This window comes from Phaenicophaeus curvirostris, chromosome 36 (assembly GCF_032191515.1).
Source record: "Phaenicophaeus curvirostris isolate KB17595 chromosome 36, BPBGC_Pcur_1.0, whole genome shotgun sequence".
In the NCBI taxonomy this organism is placed as follows: Eukaryota; Metazoa; Chordata; class Aves; order Cuculiformes; family Cuculidae; genus Phaenicophaeus; species Phaenicophaeus curvirostris.
Window position 1 is genome coordinate 550,380 of NC_091427.1, and position 23,780 is coordinate 574,159.

The 23,780-nt window shown below is 52.1% G+C and overlaps 1 protein-coding gene across 2 annotated transcripts in view; it reads right to left on the reverse strand.

The window, feature by feature from the left end:
* The window catches only part of LOC138732719 (serine/threonine-protein kinase SIK3-like), a 38,070-nt gene extending 14,613 nt beyond the window's left edge, over window positions 1-23,457 (reverse strand). Inside the window, exons 1-9 of one of the 2 annotated variants that reach the window (XM_069879375.1) lie at window positions 23,399-23,457; window positions 12,225-12,341; window positions 11,020-11,092; window positions 6,616-6,777; window positions 2,820-2,944; window positions 2,257-2,380; window positions 1,195-1,313; window positions 756-866; window positions 452-595 (exon numbers count right to left, since the gene is read on the reverse strand). In XM_069879375.1, the coding sequence (XP_069735476.1) occupies window positions 452-595; window positions 756-866; window positions 1,195-1,313; window positions 2,257-2,380; window positions 2,820-2,944; window positions 6,616-6,777; window positions 11,020-11,092; window positions 12,225-12,266 (900 nt within the window). In that variant the 5' untranslated portion in view covers window positions 12,267-12,341; window positions 23,399-23,457. Of the gene's footprint in view, window positions 1-451; window positions 596-755; window positions 867-1,194; window positions 1,314-2,256; window positions 2,381-2,819; window positions 2,945-6,615; window positions 6,778-11,019; window positions 11,093-12,224; window positions 12,342-23,398 lie in introns of those variants that run through there. The other variant, XM_069879376.1, reaches the window with a different exon arrangement.
* Window positions 23,458-23,780: the final 323 nt, after the last annotated feature.

Below are 23,780 nucleotides of genomic sequence, written 5' to 3' on the forward strand. Positions count from 1 at the left end.
AAGGGACCTCAAAACCCATCCAGTTCCACTCCTGCCATGGGGAGGGACACCTCCCACTGGATCAGGGGCTCCAAGCCCCATCCAAACTGGCCTTGGACACTTCTAGGGATGGAGCAGCCACCACTGCTCTGGCCAGCCTGGGCCAAGGTCTCCCCACACTCACAATAAAACATTTCTTCCTAAGACCTCACCTCAATCTCCCTTCTTGCAGCTTCAAACTGTTCCCTCTCATCCTACTCCTGCCCTCCCTGATCCAGAGCCCCTCCCCAGCTTTCCTGGAGCCCCTTTCGGTACTGAAAGGCTGCTCTAAGGTCTCCCCGCAGCCTTCTCTTCTCGGATGAGGGATGTTTTGATGCTTCTGCCAGGATAAAGACACCCACAAGCAAATTTAGCAAGTGCAGGGCTGGCTGCCCTTCCAGGGCTGGAAGCAGACTGTGCGAGCAGGACCTACCTGGATGTTGGCCGAGGTGGGGAAGGTCATGGTGCGTGGTATACTTGGAGACGATGCGATACGCAGATTCTTGTGTCTCTTCAGGCGGTCGCAGAGCAGGCTGTAGATTGCACTGTAGTGATCGTAAGCATCGGCTCTTAGCGACTGAAAGAGGAAAAGGGAAGCGGTCAGTTGTTTTGGTCAAGCCGTAACTCTCCATGCTGTACTGAGGCTGCTCAGCCTCCAGAGGTGATGGGCAACAAACACAGCCATTTGTTCTTCTGGGGGAACGGGCAGAACACAACTGGGAGCTGCATGGTCTTACCTGGATCGTGCGCTCCTTGTCCAGGCCCATGTCCGCCATCGCCAGCAGCACGTCCTCGTTCAGCGGCTCCATCTGCCTTTCTGTCTTCAGGTGCTGGCACTCTGCTATCAGCTGGGGGGGCAGAGACAGACTTCAGGGCAGGCGCTCCCCACCAAAGCACCAGGCGCAGACTGCGAGCTCTGAATGCTGATGGCACACGGTTCAAAATGTGGTGCCTTAGGACTCTCAGCGCCAAGGGGAAGGATATGCAGGTGAGGGGTGACCAGAAAGCAAGCCCAGGAGACACAGAAAGCAGAAAGGCTGCTCGCCAGCACTCAGAATGAGAGTTCTCAAACAGCTGAAATGAACACGGCAGCTGAAACGAACACTACAGAAGTACAGAGACTGTTTGCAGCCCAGCAGAGCCCCACTCGCACACCAGCTTGCTCCTGCCTCTCACCCTGTCGAACTCGGCGTCTGCCTCCCCGACCTTCATCCACTTGTGCTTGCAGATCTGCTCCATGGAGAGCCGCTTGCTGGGGTCCAGGACCAGCATGTGGCGGATCAGGTGTTCACATTCTGAAAGGGAAGAGAGGGGCTGGGTATTACATCAGGAGGGACACGGCTTCTGCTGGAGGCAGCCTCACATCACAAGGGCAAAAGCCGTCATCGTGTCCCTCCCTGCCTTGCCAGCTCTGGCTCAGGACACAACCAGCTTCTGGAGGCTGAAGGGAAAAGCATCACGTTCATCAAAGTGGACATTCTCCACTCAGCAATAATTCACTGTGAGGGACTCCTCCATCGTATTATGTGTGTGCTGTAACCGTGGCGGACTGATGAGGCTTTCCTTCCTGTGTAGTGGGATCCACACTTGCTTTAAAAGCAACACGCGTTGTAATAAGTGTTTTCCATAGGAAGAGAACCTCTTCCCTGAATAAGGTGCCAAGCAACGATGCTTTCAGCCAAGAAACTCCATAAAACCATGCAAAATGATTCCTTAATCTGAGAGCAGGCAAGCAAGACACACAACTCATTCTTGAGCAAAGCTGAGTTGATCAGAGATTTTAACCCCACTTTTCAGATAGAATATTCATAACAGAAGCATTTCTGCAGACACTGGACACAGACGTTCATCTCTGATGGGGCTGTGGCTGGACATTCCTGTGCTGTAATGCTGTGAAGGGCTTCTTGTCTAGAACAGGTACAGCAGAAGCCTGTGTGTTTCTAAATCACTGTTCCATTTTTAGCTTCTGGATTTCCTAACATTTAAGAGTAAATATTTGCTAACATTTTCCTATAGTTTGTGTAGTTCTATGCATGAAAGCTGAGGGTTTAAATACAAGTATGTTGGCTTCTAAGTCTTAGATTCAGAGCTCATTTTAGCTTCATGTTACAAACCACCATGCAGCGGATAAGCTTGCCAGCATACCGCTTCCCTGGCATCAAAATCAACTGGAATGCTATAATTCCAGTGCTCTGAAGGACCTGTGCACAGAGATGTTGCAGCACATGCACCTCTTACCTGTGGACATGAAGAACGGAATGCGGAATTTGCCGCTGAGCACCCTGGCCCGCAGGTTCTGCAGCGTGCTCCCGTCGAAGGGCAGGGCACCGCAGACCAGCACGTACAGCACCACGCCGAGGCTCTGCGTCCCCAACAGCAGCCGTGAAAGCAGCAGGAGAGGAGAGACCAGGAGGCCGCGGTTAATTGCAGTAAATGTTGGATACATAGAATAAAACAATCATCATAGAATCATGGAATGGGCTGGAAAGCCCACCCAGTTCCACTCCCTGCCCTAGGCAGGGATACCACCCACTGGACCAGGGGGCTCAAAGCCCCATCCATCCTGTCCTTGAACACCTCCAGGGATGCAATGGAATGAATTGTATTTTGGGGAACTAATTACAATAGCACCGTGCTCCTAGTGAAGGAAATGTGCGACAGAGCAGCCAGAATAAAACTGTATCAGTATCTTTTTGACAAATATGTTTTGCTGTATCACGTACTGAGCACCCGGGAGGCAAAGCCCAACAAACAGAGCAAAAATGAGATGAAAGTAAGAGAGAAAGGAGTACATCGCATACCCAGATGTCAACCTTTGGCCCATCATACTCTTTTCCTTCAAAGAGCTCTGGAGCAGCATAGGGAGGGCTCCCACACCAGGTTTTAAGCAGCTGCCCAGGCGTGAAGATGTTACTGAACCCAAAATCTGAAAGAACAAAGAGAACTGGTTAGAGGAACACGAACCGCTCCAATCGTCCTGAACACATGGTGATTCCCCTCTCCTGTTTCCAAGGAACTCAGCAGACCTCACACAGCATAGCTGGCGCACCCCTGGGCACTCAGCTCCAGGAGGACACAGCCAGACTTTTCTTCTTCCCACTCCAGGGACTAAACCCTCAGTGTGGGCATGGTTTACACTCGTGAGGAACACCAAGCACTGCATGTTCCCGTGGAAATAGCTTGAGTACAGACAGTGCTGCTCATATCCAGCCCCAAACCAGGGCACAGGGACAGAGGATGAACTTTAAAGCGTCACAGAATCAAAACATGGCAGTCAAACACCCGCTCGGTTGTTACTGTTGGAAATGAAGTCATCTGAATTTCCAAAACACAGGAGCAGTCGGCCTTCAGAGGATGATTCCAGGGAAACAGTACCCAGCTGCACAGTTGTCTCTGCCGCCTCTGCCAGCTTTGGAGCTGTTCTGGCTCCCATTTAGAGCAGAATGTGGAACAAGTGCTTAAGTTACGGCTACCAGAGCATGCGATACAAACTACAGCACTGAACGCCTTTCCATCTCCTAACAACAAAGCGTTTGTAGTCAAATTTAGATGTAAACGCACTCTGACTGTGCAAGAATGTGCTGTAATTTTGGTACTTCGTGTATTTTGGGCAAATTGCTCTGGTTTGGTTCCTTTTACTTATCCTTGTACGTACTCGAGTGGGCTTTGCAGCGCTTTGGTTACCAAACATATTTTCCAAGCGGTGGCTCTCTCCCTGCACAGGACAGAGGAAGGAGCTGTTCCCTGAGCTGCCGCTCTGACCCACAAACCGCATCACGCCGATCAGAGCGAGCGGCAGTGGATCCTGCAGCCAGGACAGAGCCGCCTCGTGCCAGCTGGTGGCCGTCACCAAACAGACACACCACAGCTGCTTCCCGCAACCTTCTCTGCTTCCCAGAGGAGTTGCTGGCGCCTGGCTTGCTTTGAAACTCTGCCCCTCTCTCACATCGGGGTGGAATTCACCCGCGGGTTTGCAGCTTCTCTTGATGGTGGAGTGGGCAGTGCGCACAGCTCTGTGGAGTCTCCTCTTGGAGAAATGGGTGAGGAGGGCAGAGATGCTGTGAGCACGTCAATGTTCAGCTAGCAGGTCCTGGAGCTCCTGCAGTCACCCCATGGGCTGTCCTGGATTTCAGGATGAAAAGCTTCTCCTCATGGAGAGCTGCTGCTCTACCATGCACTTGCCAGGTGAGTCACACTGCTCATCTCGGAGCTGGGGCCAGGTGGCTCTGTCTCAAAGGGTGGGAACGGCTTCTAGAACCCACCTGTGTGGCACGCACGGAGGTCATGAGGACTATCCATGCTGCTGCCTGGCATAAAAAACATGACCAGATGTCCCAGACGACCCCCTAGGCGTTCAGCCGATGGAAGACATATCTTAAACACATGATTATAAAGGTTTGAGACGGACTCTGCTAACGGGTCCAGCAACAAAGCTTCTGCTGACCCTGTGCATCGCTGCAGTATTTGTTCTGGGAGTGAAAGAGATCAGCTGCTATCGCTGCTTCTTTCTCTTGAAACAATGGAAGAATCAGTGTCAAGCTGTGATTGATGAGCTATAGGGACAAAACACTTGGAAAATCCTATACGAGAAATCAGCTTTTCCAGGCAGCTTTTCAAATCACTGCTCCACCTTCCTGCCAAGCCAAACACCACCCCCAGGGTGGGAACCATCTCCTGAGCTGTTCTGGGAGCCGAGCTCTGGAAGGAAAAGAGTTTCCAGCGCCCTGAGATAAAAATTCCATGATTTTCAGACATCCATAGAGCTTGTCAGCACGCTCGCTGCTGTAGGAAACCCAGCTGCATTCCAGTTCCTACCTGGCTGAGTTTCAAAGTGGCTCGATCTTTCTTTTTATTTGCCAAGCACCCCCATACACACAAACAGGTCGGATTTCACCCCACAAACACAAGGTGGCCTCAAATCATCATCCTGCACAAAGCAAATACTAGAGAGTGCTGCTTGCAAGGACCTCTGGCCAGCCACTCCAGTAGCAGCTCCACTTGTAATTCCATGGTGACGCCTCTCCTGCTCAGCGCCTGCTCCCAGAGCAGCGAGAGCAGGTCAGCACACTCGGAGGACATGGTTTGTCCCATTGAGCACCCAGAGAAGTTTCAGGTTTGTTCCTTTCTACTCACAGAACCACAGAATGGGTTGCATTGGAAGCGACCACAAAACCCATCCAGTTCCACCCCCTGGCATGGGATCAGGTTGCTCCAAGCCCCCTCCAACCTGGCCTTGAACCCCTCCAGGGATGGGGCAGCCACCCCTGCTCTGGGCAGCCTGGGCCAGGGCCTCCCCACCCTCACAGGAAAACATTTCTGCTAAGATCTCATCTCAACCTCCCCTCTTCCATCTTAAAACTGTTCCCCTCATCCTATCCCTGCACTCACTGATCAAGAGCCCCCTCCTCAGCTTTCCTGGAGCCCTTTCCTATATTCTTTCCCCATTCCATCCTCACAAAGTGAGGATGAGAGACGCCTAAGCATTTACTTACCATTTTACCCCAAATCAAATGTTAAGCTCTGATCTGACACCTGTGGATGGCCTTAAAGAGAACAGTAACAGGACCAGACTGTTCCCACTCTCCAAGATGCCACCAAGCTGGAAGAGCATCCCCAACTCCCAGCATTGAAACTGCTCCCAGACTGAGAACTTTTGTAGCCTTAAGCACTTTTCTCTTTAAATCAAGTCTCAAACCCTTGTGAAAGCCGACAAGCTCTCCAGGGAAGTCGATTAAGAGCAGGGGCAAAGTGCTTTCCAGAAATGCTCTGCTATACATAAGAATTAAACGTTAAGGATGAGCTCTTCCAATTCCAAAGCCCATGAAATGAGATGACCAGGGCAGTGTTAAATCCTCTTGTTCCAATCGCTTGCTACATAATCCCACAAAGCTAAATAAAGTCAAGCCTATAGTCAGTACATGGGAGTGCTCCACAGCCAGGGCGCAATCCTGTGTGCGAGAGGATCACAGACACGCCAGGCTCTGTTAGGTCAGGCCAGGAACTGCCTGGGGTGCAAGCTTGGAAGGGCAGTTATTCACAAAAATACCTGCTGCCCAGCAAAGCACTGGAACGGACTCCAAGGACCTTTAATTCAGTAACTTCAGCTGCTCTCCTTGCAGGGAATAAAATATCCAGAGCAGACAGTGCAGGGAAATGATTCCAAGTGCTGCTTCCCCTTTGCTGCTCTGCCATAAACGTCTTCAGCCTCGTTTTTCCACTCTCTCACCCAGCCTGACCTGCTTCGGAGACGTCCTCAACCAGCAGCGGGACTCAAAACAAGGTCAGTTTTTCATACCAGCCTGGCCCATCACCCAATGCATCGGAACGCTGTGGTATCTCGATCCGCATATCGGCCTGTGGAGCCAAACCTGCTCTTTTTTAATTCTCCTTTTATTACGTGCTATTCGAAGGGAGATAGAAATCTCCCAGCTACAACCTGGCAGTTCCAGCTCTGGGCAGCGGGCCACACAGAAATCCGAAGCTTCCTTTAGCTGCACTGCGCTTCCTTGGTTCTGAATACCTGGAAGCAGCCAATGCCTACATTTATGAACTCCTGAGCGCAGCTGCCTTCCTCCCACGCCGCTGCCCCAAGCTCACCTGCTATTTTGATGTTGAGGTTGGCATCTAGAAGGAGGTTTTCTGCCTTCAGATCTCTGTGGACGATATTCCGACAGTGACAGAAGTTGACGGCAGCCACTATTTGCTTGAATTTTCTCCGGGCTTCCTTCTCCGCCACGCGGCCGTGGGCCACCAAGTGATCTGTGAGGGATGAAGAGAAGGACAAAGTGGTTACAGCGTGAGCTGGACAGAGGATTCTCACACACTCGCAGAGGATGGAGATGGAGCACAGGATATTTTCCAGGGTCCAGCACCGGACAGGATCACAGCTGAAGGTACTCAGAAAGAGACACTGGCACTGCTACCTCACCAGAGCTGCTCCGAGAGGAAGGCTCTAAACACGACCAACGCTCCTTGATTTAGAGGATGCTGATGGGGTCAGCAGGAAAGTCACAACTGGTTTGTGAAAAGCATAAAGGTTTTAAATCTTTTTCTACGTCAAAACAGAAATAAAACACCTTCAACCTTCTCCTTCAGTCCAACACCTTGCATCCCAGCACCTGACCAGCGAGGGACAGGTTTGTGGCCACACATCATCCTCCTTCCCTCTGGTTTTTCACGGGAAATCTGTCTGTGCTCTGACAAGCCGCACCAAAGAGAACGCACCAAAACGGTGCAGTCCTGGCTAGAGACAGGCAGCTCCTCACCACCAGCGTTCCAGCAAAATCCCTGCCAGCTGCAGGAAGCACTGACCACTACCTACACCCCTCTCCCAAGAGCGAGCCACTCGTGAGCGGATGGGAGCGACACTCCGCCACGCTCCGCAGCACCGGCCAGCTCTGCTGCAGGAGGCTCAGCAGCTCCAACCCACGCGCTCCTCGCCTTGCTGGACACGGGGTGCTCTGCAAGGCTCGGCCAGGCTGCAAGCCAGCCCCAAGCACACAAGTTCCCCCTGGAAATTCTGCAACTCCGTATGAAAGCATGGCTTCAGGAATGGTTTTACTTCTGCAACGCAACAGAAGGGTCACCACACACCCTTCAATGCACAACCAGGGGCTCCTGATGCTCAGAACAGGTCCCTGCGTCCCCGTTATGGGTCTGGGGCAAACACACACAACATTCACCAATGTGTTTCGTGATAAAAACAGAGCCAACCTCTCCTGTGGAAACCTGAGTGCTCTGGAAGGTTGTTGGAAATCCATCCTCTCACTCAAAGGTACCAGCAAGGCTTCCCCCAGAAGCCATAACCACACACACAAACAGGAAAAGTCCCTCTGAGAGATCCCAAAGGCAGGCGGGCAGCAGCATCCCAGCATAAATCCACCCACTTAAAACCTGGAAGCACCAGGCCTAGGGCAGCCACTCCTCGCGGATGGACAGGCCAGAGCCGGGCAGTAGGAATGGCAGGGAAAGGAGGAGAAGCAGCACCCCCCAGCCTGTGAGGCACCAGCAACAAAACCCTGCCAGGAGAAGTATATATTTAAAGCCAGGCCGAAGCAGTTCATCCCACTCCCTACGCTCCATAAAACCCCAGGGCTCGGCAGAGATACCTGGTGCTGGAAATAATCAGAATAAATCACTTCTGAAGGGTTCTCACCAGGTGGTTTGTGTTTTTCCCATTCACTCATTAATTAAAATACCTGTGACATAATTGACTAGTAGTAAATACTAATTACCGAGATCCATCAAAGCAGTTCTGCTGGCTCCCGACTGTGCAGACACCGGCTTCTCGATGGTCGACCACTTGCGCTGGCCAAGAGCGAGGTTGTTTTCTACAGACCTTGTCAGTTAGGTTTTATTCATCGGATACACCAACTCCAGGAGCAACCTGAACCAGGGCTGGGGAAGGAAATCCAGGGGAAGGACACCTCCAACTGGATCAGGGGCTCCAAACCCCATCCAACCTGGACCTAAACATCTCCAGGGATGCAGCAGCCACCACTGCTCAGGGCAACCTGGGGCCAGGTGGGGACCTCACAGCGTTGGAACTGGATGGACTTCGAGGTCCCTTACAGCCCAAACCATTCTATGATGCTATGATGTTTGCAAGTGTTTCTATTAGAGAGTCTCCTGCAGGCAAGAAACCAAACCCAGCTGCTGCAGCAGGGTGTCTCTACCAGGCCCTTCCACGTCTATCTGTATCCAAACTGGGTTCCCCTGGCCCCCGGCAGTGACATGTCCTGTTGGGTCCCACACACTTCACTGTCCTGCCAGATGCCCGCTTGTGCAGGAAGCTCCGCTGCCCCATCCTGCTCAGGCTGGAAAAATATCTCTGTAGGTTAGGCGTGAAATTCCACTTTTCCTAGAGAACTGGCAGTGGAGGCTGGTCCCCGCACGTAGATGCAGCGCTCAGAGATCGCTGACATTTCTGCACAAGCTCCAGAGGAAGGGCAGGAACAATGAAGCTACAGAATACTTCGCATACCACCGAGGGCAACTGTGCGCCAAAATGAACCATTGCGAGTTTCATCTGCACAGACCGATCCTGCGACAGAGGTTACAGCGCTGACCCAAACGCCCAGCTGGGAGCCAGCACGCTGGGCCCGATTGCACCGAGCCCACGAGCACAGACTCGCTGTGCACATGTCAGAGCTTAAGAGGTGCACGATGCTGGCCTTCCAGAGAGGGAGGAATCCATGGTTTCAATTCCCAGTCCTTAAAAACATCAGTCCCTGTTCTCCGTACGCACACAAAGCACCTGATGCTGCTCTCTCTGTTAACACAGTAAATTCCTGCATCAAAGAGAAAGTATTGGCTGGTCGAGAGACAGGGCTGATGCACAAGATCACACTTGTCACCTCTGCTTTTAAGCTGGTTTCTGTCCAGAAAGCAAATGCTGCTTAAATGTCCCATCTCCGTCTGAGGGACTAACTCAGATTTCCAGCACAGTCATAGAATCATGGAATGGTTTGAGTCAGAAGGGACCTCAAAGCCCAGCCAGTTCCATCTCCCTATGAAGGGACACCTCCCACTCGATTCAATTGCTCCAAGCCCCATCCAGACTGGCCTTGAACCCCTCCAGGGATGGGGCAGCCACCCCTGCTCTGGGCAACCTGGGCCAGGGCTGCCCCACCCTCCCAGCAAAACATTTCTGCCTAAGATCTCATCTCAATCTCCCCTCTTTCAGTTTCAAACCATTCCTCTCATCCTACCCCTGCACTCCCTGATGAAGAGCCCCTCCCCAGCTTCCCTGGAGCCCCTTTAAGTGACCGTGTGATCTCAAAGACAGCCTGACCTTCCAGAGCCTGGTACCGTGTTGCTCAGCACATGCCTCCAGCTCAGGACAAGCGGCAGGGTACGGGGAGATGGGGCAGAGTCAGTAACTGCATTAACCAGATGACGATTTTGTTACTTCTGAGAATGTTTGTTAACAAACCAAGCACCCGTGTTCTTGTCCGTGAGGGCTGCGGAGCATTTACGGTATTCATGGTAAGCAGCTGAAATCAAAACAGACTTTTAGACTGTTTGACCTCAAAAACAGGACACTGGAGGGACCTGGAACAAAGAGCACCCTGTGTTTAAGGCGAGACATTCATTTGTTCGTAACGTCAAACCAGTGACCCAACCACAGGCAAAAGACGTACAGGGACAGAAATAACAATTTACATTTTGCTGCCGAAGCCCACAGCAAAGCGAGGCTCCTACCCGGTCTGGGTGAACTATCTGAGTGTTTCCAGTAAGAGCTGAATCAAGGACACTTAGGGTACAGCTTGGAGCTCCCAGCTATTTACTGCAAATTCAGATAATCTCACTGGGATGGCCCGCTCAGTGCTAACCCAGAGGAACCTGCAGAGCTCGGACCAAGCGACTGGAAAGGCAAGTGTCCAGCCCTTATCAGGTGGCTTGAACCACAGCCGTACAGAGAAACTCACATTCTTTCAGCTAAAAACTCTATCCTGTATCACTGCCTATGGAACAGTTACAGTTTAAGCCTTTGAAAGTCTTTGTGAAGCATCAAAGGAAACTTGCTGGACGCAGCAGGAGTTCACTGAACACCAAGGATCCCCCAGTGCCCAGGAACAGGTGCTGTGACAGCTATTCCTGCAGGAAATCCCCACAACACTCCTGTGGAAGGGCTGGGCACTGGACACCCTCGTGGAAGGCTGCTGAAGAACACCAACACTTCCACTACAGTTGATCGATGGAAAGGCAATGTATCCAGCACCACTTCAAAATCCAACTAGATGAGTCTTCCCAACCTCTTTAAACCCAAAGGCAGCACAAAAGAGCACCAGCACCACCTGCCAATGGAACCCAAAGAAGACGCGGAGGTTATGGGAATCATTTTTCCACCAGGATGGGGTCCTTTATTTCTTTACCCCTCTTGTCAATGGAAAGCTCTCTGGCTGAAGGGCACCTCTCAGTGAAACTGGAGCGGGTAGCAGCTATTTTCAGTTTATTGGCACTGCCCAAGTGCATTACCTGATTAAAGAATGCAAGAACTGTACTTACCAAATATTTCCCCTCCACTGGCATACTCTGTCACCAGATGAATCATCCTCTCCGCCTCCATAACCTGGGCACAAGGACAGAGAAGGGACAGATAAGGAGGCTGCTGGGTGTGAAAAGAAACGCAGCTCACTGAAATTTTATTCCTTCTCCAACACCCGGAACTGCTTTTATCATCCTCAAGGGGATTCTGATTCCAGACCAAATTTCTGACTATTATCATTATAGGCCCTTTTCTCCTTTTTCACTTACACCTTTTAAGCTTTATAAGCTCAGGGAAAACAGGATTTTTAAGCTTGGATTCCTGATGAAAAGCTGTGAAAGGCTCTGAATTCCCAACACCAGGCTTTAGTAGTTTTTATCTAAAAATAAATGCCACTGAAAGTACCCAGATGAAACACGCTCCACAGTTGGTTCTCTTTTCTCACCCTAGCAAAGCCGAGCTACAAGTGTCACCTCCTCAGCATCACAACAAAAGCTTTAGATAGAATAAAACAGGTTGTACAAACAGGTTTTTGGCTCAAAAATAAAGTATAAGGAGTCAGCTTGTAAAGAAGCATTCCCTGAGAACTTTAAGAACACCACAGTTCTGCAGTGCCTGCTTACGCATCTCAGCCTTGGCTAAATATTAACCTCTGCCGCTTCTGTTCAGGTTTAACTCCTTGGAATCCAAACAATTGCTTCTAGTTGTCAGGGACGGGGAGAAGCAGGCTGGGATGAATGGACAGGGTCTGGTTTTAGGGAAAAGCAGCTTCTATAGAGTGTCTACTGCCGGTATTGATCCTCTTCTAGGAAAGCACGGAACAGACCAGCAAGTCCTTGGGGCCATAGGGCAGCTGGGCAGGTGGATGAGAGCCGGGGAGCCGCACGCCTCCAGGCCTGCTGGCGGATCACACTTACTCTCTCCCTTAAACTGAGAAGGAAAGCCTGCACCCGGTTCCAACTGGGAAACTGCACAGCACACAATAGCCATAAACAAATGGCAAGAGGCCAGCCCACAGCGGAAGCGTCATCTTCCAGAAAAGAGAAGGATCAGCCACACTTTCCCCCTCCTGCCCTGCTAATCAAAGTACTTGGAGACCTTGAAAAGATAAAGGACCTTCCCAGTGTTTCACCTAGGAGAAACAGAGGAATAACCCTAGAAGAAGCACTGCCACGCAGCGCAGAGGGATGGAGGAGCCACTGCAGGGTGCTCTTACCTGGTACAACCTGATGATATGGGGGTGGCAAAGCATCTTCATGATCTGAACTTCCCTGAAGATCTTCTTCAGGTTCTCCTCATCTAGTTGTGTTTTATCAATTATCTTGATAGCGACCTGGCAGAGTGGAAACAAAGAGCAGTTGAGCCAATGGCACATTAGAGAAAGCTTTTTTAAAACACAAATATTGCACCAGAGCCTGCTGAGCACTGTACGGAAACACAATACGCTGTCCCAGCCTTGGAGAGCCTGGGATCCTGTTCTGGTAGGAGGAAGCTTGGTTCCCCAACTCTCAGGGAATTGTCTCCACAGACAGTACCTGTCAAGACAGCAGCATTCCCAGAGGCAGTGGGAAATAGAGGGGGTCAGGCTTCTCACAATCAAGGCACTTATTTATCTATTTTAAACCAGAAGGGCTCTAGAACACTACACTAATGCAGTTTAAACCTTCTCACTTCTCCTTCTTCCATCTTCCCTGGCGCTGGCGGTTCCCAGCCCTTGCAGGCACCAAAACCAAAGCATCCCACCCCATCCCACTGTGAAAAAGTACCTCCCCTCGAATCCACTGCGAGAGAGGAATCTCCCTCCATGTTCATGGGCTGCGTTACCATCCCCCAGGCAGATCTCTCATTCGGAGATGGTGCTTCCCCTGGGAACAGAACTGCTTCTACAAACCCTCTCCGGGTGGCTTTGCTGCAGCAGAATTTACAGAACTGCTGCCAAGGAGGAGTGCAGAATCATGCAAAGCCACGGGGAAGGGCATGTAAAGCAGCACCGCGGTGAGAAATGCTGATGATGCACAACCAGGAGCCCAAAGCCCAATTCCCTAAAAGCTCAGCTTTTACCTGACCCCAGCACCTGCAGGAGACGAGAACGAGCATTCTGCAGACAGAGCCGAGCCCTGGCTACAGGCAGAAAACCACGGTGGCACCGCACTCGATCTGCAGCGCCTGTACCTTTCCTCTAGTGCCAAAGCCCTAAACGATGCTCTAACGGGCACAGTGCTGCTCAGAGACAAACAAAAGGATCCTTAGGGCCTCCAAGGGAGCACATCAAGATTAAGCTCCACAATTTATGATAAAGTCCTTGTCAGGGGAACAACCATCCCGCATGGAAGTCGAATCCCACAAAGGCACCACCGAGTACAATGAGCTGTTCCTTTCATTTGAACACTTTAATTCCGAGCACAGGAACAAATCCAGACTCCTCGGCTGCTGCGCACGCTTCCTGCACCCGGAACAGAAACTGAACGGCAGCCAGGCCTGGCACTCGGCACTGCTGGCAGGAGCAGCGCTGCAGCCGGGACACGGGCTGAAACGGCAGAACCGGAGCCCACTCAGCCAGGCTGCAGGCACCGACTGGCAGGGATTAACCGGGGGACAAGCGCTGCTGTCCCCTTCCAGGCTGGCAGCCTCCCAGGGGCGGCTCGTTTCTCGCTGAGCAGCAGACAGGCGCGAAGCCCGTCTTTCATCGGCTACAGCTCCGGGAGCTCTGCACCGTGTGGTTTCAAGGGCAACGCTCAGGAGCACATGGAAAAGTGAAGAGAGCCAGAAGGGGTTGGAAAGTACTCTCTCCATGCTTTTCACCACGGATTTTCCCTGCAGGAATGAGCGTTTGTAAAGCTTAAACCAATCTGTATAGGAAAAGCCAAGAGCGGCCTCCTCGCCAAGGGGATCCAAGATGTCTACCAGGAGCCATGAGTCATTTTCAGGCCCAAATACGTAAATGAAAACACAACTCTGAGTATTTCAAGCTCCTTACTCACTTCCCAGCTCTGCTCCAAGGAGATCCCACTTCCCAGGTTAATGACATGGCTTGAGCTGATGCTCTTGGCCAAGCTCAAGGTTTGTAAAGCTTCTGATTGAACACAACTTGGCCAGAAGGCCTGGATCAAACAGAAGACCTGGATCATTCCGTTTTCCTCTTAGATAACACAGAGCAGGGAGGACCAGAGCGCTACCCACAACACACACAGCACCTGAATCAGCAGCAAATGGATGCAAATACCAGCCAGCAGAGCTCTCCGTGAGAAGGATCTTACGGTGAGTTCAGCCCCTCAAAGCCATGGCCAGGAAGGACATGGCATCTCCCAAGGGTTTCTTCAAAACAGTTTCATTGCATGCCAATGCCTCAGCAACTGAGGGAACGTGAAAGGTAAAAGCGTCCCGAAAAAGCCTGGAGAAAGCACCTTGGGCTCCAGCTTCAGGAAATTCAGAGCATCCTCAAGAACCTCTTTTGGTGAGAGTAGGAAATTTCAGGGGTGATGGTTTGCATTTCACCTGGGGCTCTGCAGAGGGACTTCACTGGGTTTGTGTCAGAGCTCAGCTCCATACTTGGCTTCAGGACTGCCTTTTCTTCCAGAGGGAAGAAGGAATTAAAAGGCTTTCCAGAACAGATCAAGTTGGTCTCTCCATTCCTGCATATCCCAGCTGGCTGATAGTCTCCCTTCCCTTGAAGGATGATTCAGCCTCCCTCCTGACCAGGAAAGAGGCCCTGCGTTTTCCTCCATCCTCCAACCTGCTGGTGCAGGTTGTCCCAGCTGCCAACACTGCTTCACTGCCCTCACAGGAAAACATTTCTTCCCAAGATCTGACCTAAACCTCCACTCTTTCAGCTGAAAACCACTCCCCTCATCCTATCCCTGCATTGCCTGATCAAGAGACCCTCCCGAGCTTTCCTGCAGGCTCCAGATCCAGTGGCTGCAAATGCAGCATTCCTCTTAGACCTGACCAGACTCCGGCCTGGATGCAGGAGAAGCCAAGAAGTGATTCCCAGCTTGGGTCCCTTTCTGTACGGGTTTTCCTCCGCCTCAGGGCACCGCAGTCACAGTTTTCCTCATTGCCCTCCACCCATAAAGCCATGAAGCAGCTGAACTACTGTCCACAGGCAGCAAGTTCTGGACCTGTCTGCATAATGCTGGCCCTCAGGACATGGCACCGACCTCATTTTAAATCAACAGGATGGAGGAAAAAGGTCTGGGAAAGCAAGATGACACCACGGGATGATCTTGCCGTGTTTCCCACACCCGCTGAGCATTGTGTGTAGGAGGAGAAACACAAAGCAGCTCAGATGCGCTCCGCACCACGGCAGCGATGGGAAGAGCTGAGCATCTGACGAGGAGAGGAGGGAGAGAGCACCAGGACGTCACAGGCACGGATCCTGCGGGAGGTCGGGTTGCCTGGAGACAGAGCCAGCACGCAGGAAGCAAAGTGCTGAGAAACACGATGTGCTTCTGGGCTTGGGTATCTTCAAGCAATACTTACAAAGCACAGATTTCTCCTCGGATCGAGGGATCTCCAGTGTGAGGAGGGAACACCATCACCCTGCTCGTGTTGGAAACACGCATAGAGCAGCCAGTACCGGTGCACGGCACCAGGTTCCCCCGTACGGAAAGAGCAGCCAGCTGATTAACAAGAGCAGCTCTGGTTCGGCTCCTCAGTCTCCGACACGGAATTCCCATTGCCAGCATGCCCTAGGCTGCAATCAGGGCAACCAGCCGGCATCACACCAGGACGTGCACCAGAGCCACAGGAAGCCTCAGTGACGGCTTCCAACAGATTTCCTCAGGCTCCTGAAGGGTTAAAGCAGGGACTTCTGGAAGAGATTAAGCACTAATACCTTGGCTTCCCTCCCAAAAACAGCACCAGCCTCCAGAGGGATCCATCATCCCGAATAACAATCCCTTTCACTCAGCTGCTCCCTCTGCCCTGCCAACCAAAGCGGCAGTGGCTCCGTGCTGAGCCCCTGCACCGGATTAGGCCCTCGTGCCCAGGGAGGCCGGCTTCGGCAGTAGGCACCGGATTTTTAAGATGGAGTTACACCATGTGCAGTTACAGCCAGGGGCACAACAGCTCCGTGTTAAAACAGGCTGCAAGGACATTAAACACCACACTGGGATCACAGCAGCACCAGAGCAAATTGACAGTGATGGATAAGATGGAACAAATCCCTGTTCTGCTACCTATGCCATCAAGTCCATTTGGGAATATGGCACTCCAGGCTCTGAAATGCAAACTTGAGTAGATATCTTCCTAAGGCTGAGAGAGTTTGGTCTTTTCTTCACTGAAGTGAAACAGCTTGGATATTCAAAGCAAACCAAAAGTCACAGGCATTGCAGAAAAGGGAGCTGGGCTGTGATATTCCCAGGCCACGTCCTGAGGCAGCCGTGAGCTATCCACATGGAAAACTGGACTGCCGTAGAAGTTAAAGATTCAGAGGCACGAAACATGCCCACACGCACTGGGAGTTTGCAGTCGGCAGGGACTGTACCAGAACACAGCTGTGATGAGAGCACATTGGAGCGACGGCTGCGCAGAGCAGAGCATGCGGACACCAGACTCATCCGTACAAGGAGGGTGGGAGGCACTCCAGGAACAAGCCCCTTCCCCACTTGGCTTCTCTACTTGAATAAACCCTGCTCCCTCACCCGCTGCCTGCGAGAGCACACTTGGAAGGGGAGAACATCACCTTGCTTCCTGTAATTGTTTATAAAGGTGCCAAATGCTGTGGGATCTGGAGCTACAGAGTGGGAAAGGACCAAGGTTTTGACAGGAAGGTGAAAGATAAAGCAAAACGCCAGCTCCAGATGATGCATTCCGAAATTTTTCGCCACTGCGACTCCCGCAGCAGGGATCAGATGGCCGTTTCTACGGGAACAACTACGCAGCAGCCCCGTCACAAGCTGCCCTGTGACCAGCGCTTCCTTACGGCTCAGCACGGAACGCACCATCCGTGCGGAGCATCCAGAGAGGCAGGATCCCAGGCTCCTCCGCGCTCCCAGTGCCGAGGGCAGCACACGTGGGCACGTACAGCGAATATCCATGGCTCTGCAAGCCTGTCCATGCCGACGGGATTCATGGATGCCCAGCAGCGGCCAATCCCTTCAACATCTGCTTCAATCTGGGCGACTGCTCCTGCCCATAAGAATGTTCGTTCCGAGAGCGTTCCTCTTTGGGGAAAAAGCACAAGTGATAGCAGAGCGCTGGTGCCTCAACACAACCAGCTCAGAGAAGATGCCCACCTCTGGGAAAGGAACAGCAATACCAAGGTGAAAGCAGCATGCAGGCTGAGTGTTTCTTACCTTCCATGACACATTTCTTTTCTCCAGATCACTCATCCCCTTCCCCCAGAAAGAAATCCAAGCACCTGAAGGCTTAACGTTAACAACTGATGAGGGAACCAAGCCAAGTAAAGCCTGGATCCCAGAAAAACATCCACTGAATCACAGAATAATTCAGGTTGGAAGGGTTCTCAAAGCCCATTCAACGCCACCTCCCTGCCTTGGGCAAGGACAGAGGAGAGATGTTACTTCCAACTAAACTTGCAAAGCCGGGGCAACGCCATCCCCCTGAACCCTTGGTGAGAGTAACTAAACCATCCCAGCAGCCAGGAAGTCGGATCTTGCGTCCGTGATCCACCTTCCTGCGCACGCTGACGCACAACACGGCTCTTCAGAGGAGAGGCCAATTCCAGAGCTTCCCCACACGGCCCCGTGCTCTCCCAGCACCACGCAGAGCTGTCAACCCCAGGCTGGGGACAGCGTGTGGCACGAGGCCAAACATCACAGGCAGTGAAGGTGTCACAGTCTCACCACTGCCACTTCATCCACGCATATCAACTCTGTTCCTCTATCCCAACGAGCCAGCAGCTTTGGCTGGAAAACAGAGACACCAGCAGGAACCAAGGGCCCAGGGTGCGCAGAGAGTTCTGGAGGCGCTCAGCAGTCCTCGCATCCGTAACAAACCCATCGCTGCATCCCAGCTTCAAAAGCGAGGGACGGGGAGCACTGTTGGAGCAGGAAGACGCTGCTGTTTGAAAGCAGATTCAGCGCTGCTGTACTGGAATTCTGATTGTGGCTGCTGCTTTGCTTTGCCACCATAAATCCTGTTGCGAGGGAGCCAGGCACCAGCTGATACACAAGCACAGGCACTGCACAACTGGGCTTCTCTGAGCACTTGGTGGGAGCAATTATGTCCTGAAGGGATTTAATTTCTAGGGAATGTTTAAATCCTGAGGAGTAAACAGCAAGTCAGGGACAGGGCTAAACACAGGTAAATGCAGCAGGGGTGCGGGGAAGCCGAGCCGCAGCCTGGAATTTGCTCAATGCCGCTCCTTGTCCATGTGAAACGCGGGGCCAGCAGGGAACAAAGCCTCTTTGACACTCACAGAGACTGCAGGAAAACAAAACCCAAACACATAAAGCCAATCTGCAGATCCAGTTGGGACCTTAAACCAGGGCTGCAATGCAAAGCTTTGCAGGAGCCGAGCTTTCCCTTGTGTATGAAGCTTGAGGGCTGGGCAGAGAGTACTTCCAGCTCTAGGAACCATGGCAGGATAGTGATGCGGAGGAAGAGGTCCATGATGATCACTGCAACGCACGTCTTTGGGGAAGAGGCTGCACAGCAAACACTGCTCCCTTCCAGTCTAAACACACAGTGGTCTTCCCATTTCTCGCCCATTGCACCGGGAAGCTGACAACACAGTTTGATTTTTACTTCAGTCGACTGAAAACATTGACTTTCCAAGATCAAACCACAGCAGCTTTTGGATTATTGCTCTTATCCCAGATCTCATAGCACAGCAGGATGCAGGAAAAAGCAAAGGAACTCCGTATTCCGGCAACTCTCACATTCAAACAGCCACAAAACCCAGAGGCATGTGTTCCCCGTGAGTTCTCGCTGGCTGTATCCCACGGATAACAGGCATTTCTGGTACAAACGCTGTTTAGCAGCATCCTGTGCTCTCCAGAAGCACTGAGCTTCCCTCTGGGAGCACATCCCAGCATTAATGCCCTCACACAGCTAAACTGCTCTTTCAACACAAACCTAACAAGCCATGACAAAAGCGGAAGGCACAGCTGGAAGTTTGCACAATCGTGCAGCTTCAGTTGAGGCAGATGAGCTCTGTGCATCCACCAGGACAGGGCTTTCCCTGTCAGCTCCCAGGCTGGATATGTCCCACTGCCCAGAGCCACAACACCTGCCCTGCCTTTGATGCACGGCTGAATGAAGCTGAAGCTGAAGAATCACGAAGGCTGGAAAAGCCATCTAAGCTCATCCATTCCAACTGTCAGCTCAATCTCACTGTCCCTGCTAAACGAGGTCCCCAAGTACCACATCTACACGTTTTGAACTCCGCCAGGGATGGAGACTCCACCACTGCCCTGGGCAGCCTCTTCCAGGGCTTCACTGCTCTGTCAGTAATGAAGTTTTTCCCAATATCCAATCTAACACCCCCCAGGTACAACTTGGGGCCATCTCCTCTCGTCCTATCGCTTGTACCTGGGAGAAGAAAACAGCACCCACCTCCCCACAACCTCCTCTCCAGGAGCTGCAGAGAGCCATGAGGTCTTCCCTCAGCCCCCTCTTCTCCAGGCTGAGCAGCCCCAGGTCCCTCAGCTGCTCCCACAACCCTTGGGCTCCAGACCCTTTCCCAGCTCCATTCCCTTCTCCAGATGCGCTCCAGCCCCTCAATGTCCTTACGAGTGGCCCAGAACTGAACCCAGGATCTGAGCTGCAGCCTCACCAGTGATGAAGGCATTTGTGCCTCCTCAGAAGGGGACAGGGACTCCAGGGAGTTCCCTGCAAACTTGGCAGACCATGTGGGAACTGATACAACTGGGGCGGGCAAGCTGGAGCCAGGAGAACAGTTTTGGCTCCCAAACTAGAAGCCTGAGGAATTGCAAGTGGCACTCCCATTTGTTTAAATTACCTCCTGAAACCCTGCTCCAGATGTGGGAACAGTTGCTCTGGTAGCCCTGAACGCAACCGGGAGTAAATTGTTCCAAGATGCACATCTGCATCTGCCCAGGATGAGGTGGATGGGCTGCCAAGTCAGGATCCGATTCCCCTTACAGGACTGGTTTCTTAAAGAGCTCGTAACTGGAAATGGCAGCAGAGAAAGGCACAGGGAAAGGGAACGGGTCACTGTCACCACTGCCTAGTCCGAGTCACAGCCTCCCTTTTCCTGGCTCCTTCTCCAAGCAGAGCCCCCGAGCAGAGCCTGCCCTGCTTGTCCCCCTTACAACATCACCCTGGAAGCCAAGAGGAAAATGAAACCTGTCCCATGCTGGCTGCAGAAGAAGCAGCTCCAGGAATTCTGTCACACACGTGATGCACTCTGCCCACACGAGCACCACTCCGAGGGCAAGAGGGGAAAAAAAGCTTTGCCATTTCATCCATGGAGCAGCAGAGTCTCTGCACCCTGTGTATGTGCCAACTCCCAGGGATAACGTCTGACCTTTCTGTGGTTTCCAGAGCCACCCGACCCCAGGAGCTGTCGTGTTAGAGATCCTTATGTAAGGGCCGGTGACGTAAATACAGTCTCCCCTGACAGGCCAGGGGTGCAGGATGAGCCAGCCGGCAGGAATTTCAGCTCACATTTCCCATCTCCCCTGTTCATTCACTTCTCTTGCTCACGATGACCTTGCTCTCCAGGGACAGCTGTTACCAGGAGCAGATACATGAAATTCCTACTAACTTCAACTGTACCCACACAAAACAAAGGCACTGGCTCACAAGGCCAATTGTTATTTTTCCTCTCTTTAAATGTGGATGAGAACAGCTCATTTACCAACTGCAGGGCTGGTAATGCTAACGATCAGTGCTGCCCCCAATGCTGGGCACTAGCTAACCCAGAGAGGCTGCAGTAGCTCCTCTTGGGAAGAAAGAACACCCTGAGAAACAGCCAGGTCAGTGAAGAAGCCTCCAAGGCAACACGCTGTTCTTCTCTCCATTGCCAAATCCCCCCTCTCTGCCCCTGACCTGCACAAGCCCTAACACATTCATTTTAGAGAATCATGGAATGGTTTAGGTTGGAAGGAACCTCAAAGCCCACCCAGTTCCACCCCCCTGCCATGGGCAGGAACACCTTCCACTAGATGAACGGCAGCACAGCACCTCGTAAGATGAGGATCCAACATCCCAGCTCCAACTCAGTCCCTGGCCACGCTCTCTCCTCCCGCTGTACGTGAGAACCTGGCTCTTGCCTGTCCAGGGCAGCCGGCCAGCTGAGGGTAAACAGCTCTGCTCAGTCCCTCTGGGGAGAATGGAAAAAAAAAGCTTTCCAACGTCACTGGAATGGAACGCAAGGGAACCAAGGGCGCTTGGTAGGGGGAGAGAAAGGACAGCCTCACCCTCCAACCTGTTTGTAATGCAGCTCTCAGCTGCAGAAAACACAGAGCATTTGACAGCCCAGCTGGGCTTGTGCTTTACATCCCTTTGCTCTGAGGGGCTGAGGAGATATTTCAGTTCACGAAGAAGTTATGTTCATCGAGTGAATCATTTGATAGGAATGTACAGTCATCCCGACGCAATGGAAAACCTAGAGATTAAAGCATTCACTCTACACATCCAGCATAAAAGGTTAGAGTAACGCTTCTGGAAAAAGCATTACTCATCCTGTTCCGCTGCACCTCACTGCAGAGGTGTGGGGAAAGGAGGAGGAGCAGCATCAATAACTTATCAGCTGTGGTACAAAACGACCAGGTAAGAGCCATAAAAAGCATAAAGCAAGACCCAAACCACCTCAGACGCAAGAACTTGGCGCAGCAGGGCCACTTCCCAGCCACTGAACCTCAAAGAGGATCACGTTTGAGGCAGGTTTTCAGCTCTGCCCCACTCTCACTGCATCCACAGACGTGCCTGTCACAGCGGCACTTGCACGCTCCTGCAAGCGTTACCAGAAGCTGACAGAGGCTCTGCTGGAGCGCTGCAGCTCTTCACCTGCAAAGAAAAGAGGGAAACAACGCAGTCTTGGCTGAAAACAGCACAAACCCTGCACTGCACACATGTGTGTCCCAGGCTCCCAAAGCAGCAGCCAAGAGTGCGGGTGCCCTGTTAGAACCAAGCTGTGCAGGGGTGGTTTAAGGATGTTCATTTACAAAGACTGAGCTCCACGGTGATCCTACACGTGGGTCTTTACTAAGGGTTACAGAACGAGCTCGTGTCTTCCCTGTTCCAACTTGATTTTACGATCCCATCACATTTTATGACCTGAAACATAACAGTGCACAAGCAGAGGTAGCTCCCTGCATCGCCATTCCACTGGGAGTCAGGAAGACAGGCAGCAAATCCACCTCAGTGGGAGGGAAGCTGGAACCCTCCCCATGCCACACACCCTCCTGGAGCCCCTCCTCAACTGCATTCAGGTCTGTTGAAAAATACTGCCATGAAGAGAGCACATGGACAGGTCTGAAGCCGTTCTAATTCTTACTGAACGCCAGCAGATAGATCGCTGTAATTGGCCTCTAGCTCAAGCGTAACATTTGTTTCCGCAGCCTTCAAGCCGACCGATCTGTTTTATAAAGCTCAGACCCTTCTCTCCTGCATGAACTGATCGTCTTCTTGATGAGGACCTGGTGTCTGCTAGGAAAACCTTCATCCTTCCATAGCCAAGGATGATCCCTTTCATCTAAACGTTCCCTGCCCAACAGCCTGCTGGACGCCCAGCCAGCACCTGCCTGACTGCAGAGCATCTGCCAAGGATCGAAGTCTCCGTCGGGAGCTGGCTGGCTATGAGGAGCGAGGACCAGCCCTAGGGATGAGGAAGCCTCCAGAGAGCCTACAGCTCAAAGCGAGCCACAACGACACCTTGGAAACAAAGCTTATGTGCCATAAACCCACGCACACATCCCTTTACGGTGACAGATTCTCCTGCCCTCAGGGTGCCACATCGCTCCTGCCCTCGCACACCTTCCCAGCCGAGCCGGGCAGCCAGACGGCGAGGGCTCATTAAGTCGCCACGTGCTGTAACTGCAGGTCACTGCCAAACACTATCTTTTATCTAAACAAAAGGTTACAGGATCAGGCTTGTTTTAGGCAACAATGCCCTCAGTGCTTCCACTCCTGATAGCAAGCAGTTAGGGCTGCACACCTCACCCAGCCACCAGCCGCCTTCCTCCCTCCACCTTCTACGAACCAATGCCAAATTAAAACAACACCAAATCAAAACAATATCAAATTAAAGGATATTCTGTCTCCTGAGCTGCGCCTCCAGGTTGGGTTTCTGCACCAATAAATATCCAGTAGGATTTCCCCCGAAAAAGGCTCTGATGAACTGGTGGTTTAAGCTTTACAGGAAACAGTGTTCCCTACCCAGCTAGTTTTTCATATCATTCACTTTCTCATTAAGTGATTTGGATACTTACGAGTCAGAAGTGAAAGGAAGGTTCTTACTCATGAGACCTAAACAACACTGGTCCTTTGCCAGCTTGCAGCTCCTGATAACCACCTCTGCTTCTGACACAAGCTGTCTAACACCATGATCTTCACACCTTCGGCTGGCTGGAGATTACACGTGTTGTACTGCCCTGGCAGAGACCAGCAGTGCTCCTGTGGGTGGGTAATACCAGCAGTTATAGAACCATGGAATGGTTTGGGTTGTAAAGGACCTCAAAGCCCATCTGGTTCCACCCCTGCCATGGGCAGGGACACCTCCCACTGCATCAGGGGCTCCAAGCCCCATCCAGCCTGGCCTTGAACACCTCCAGGGATGGGGCAGCCACCCCTGCTCTAGGCAACTTGGGCCAGGGCCTCCCCACACTCACAGCAAAACATT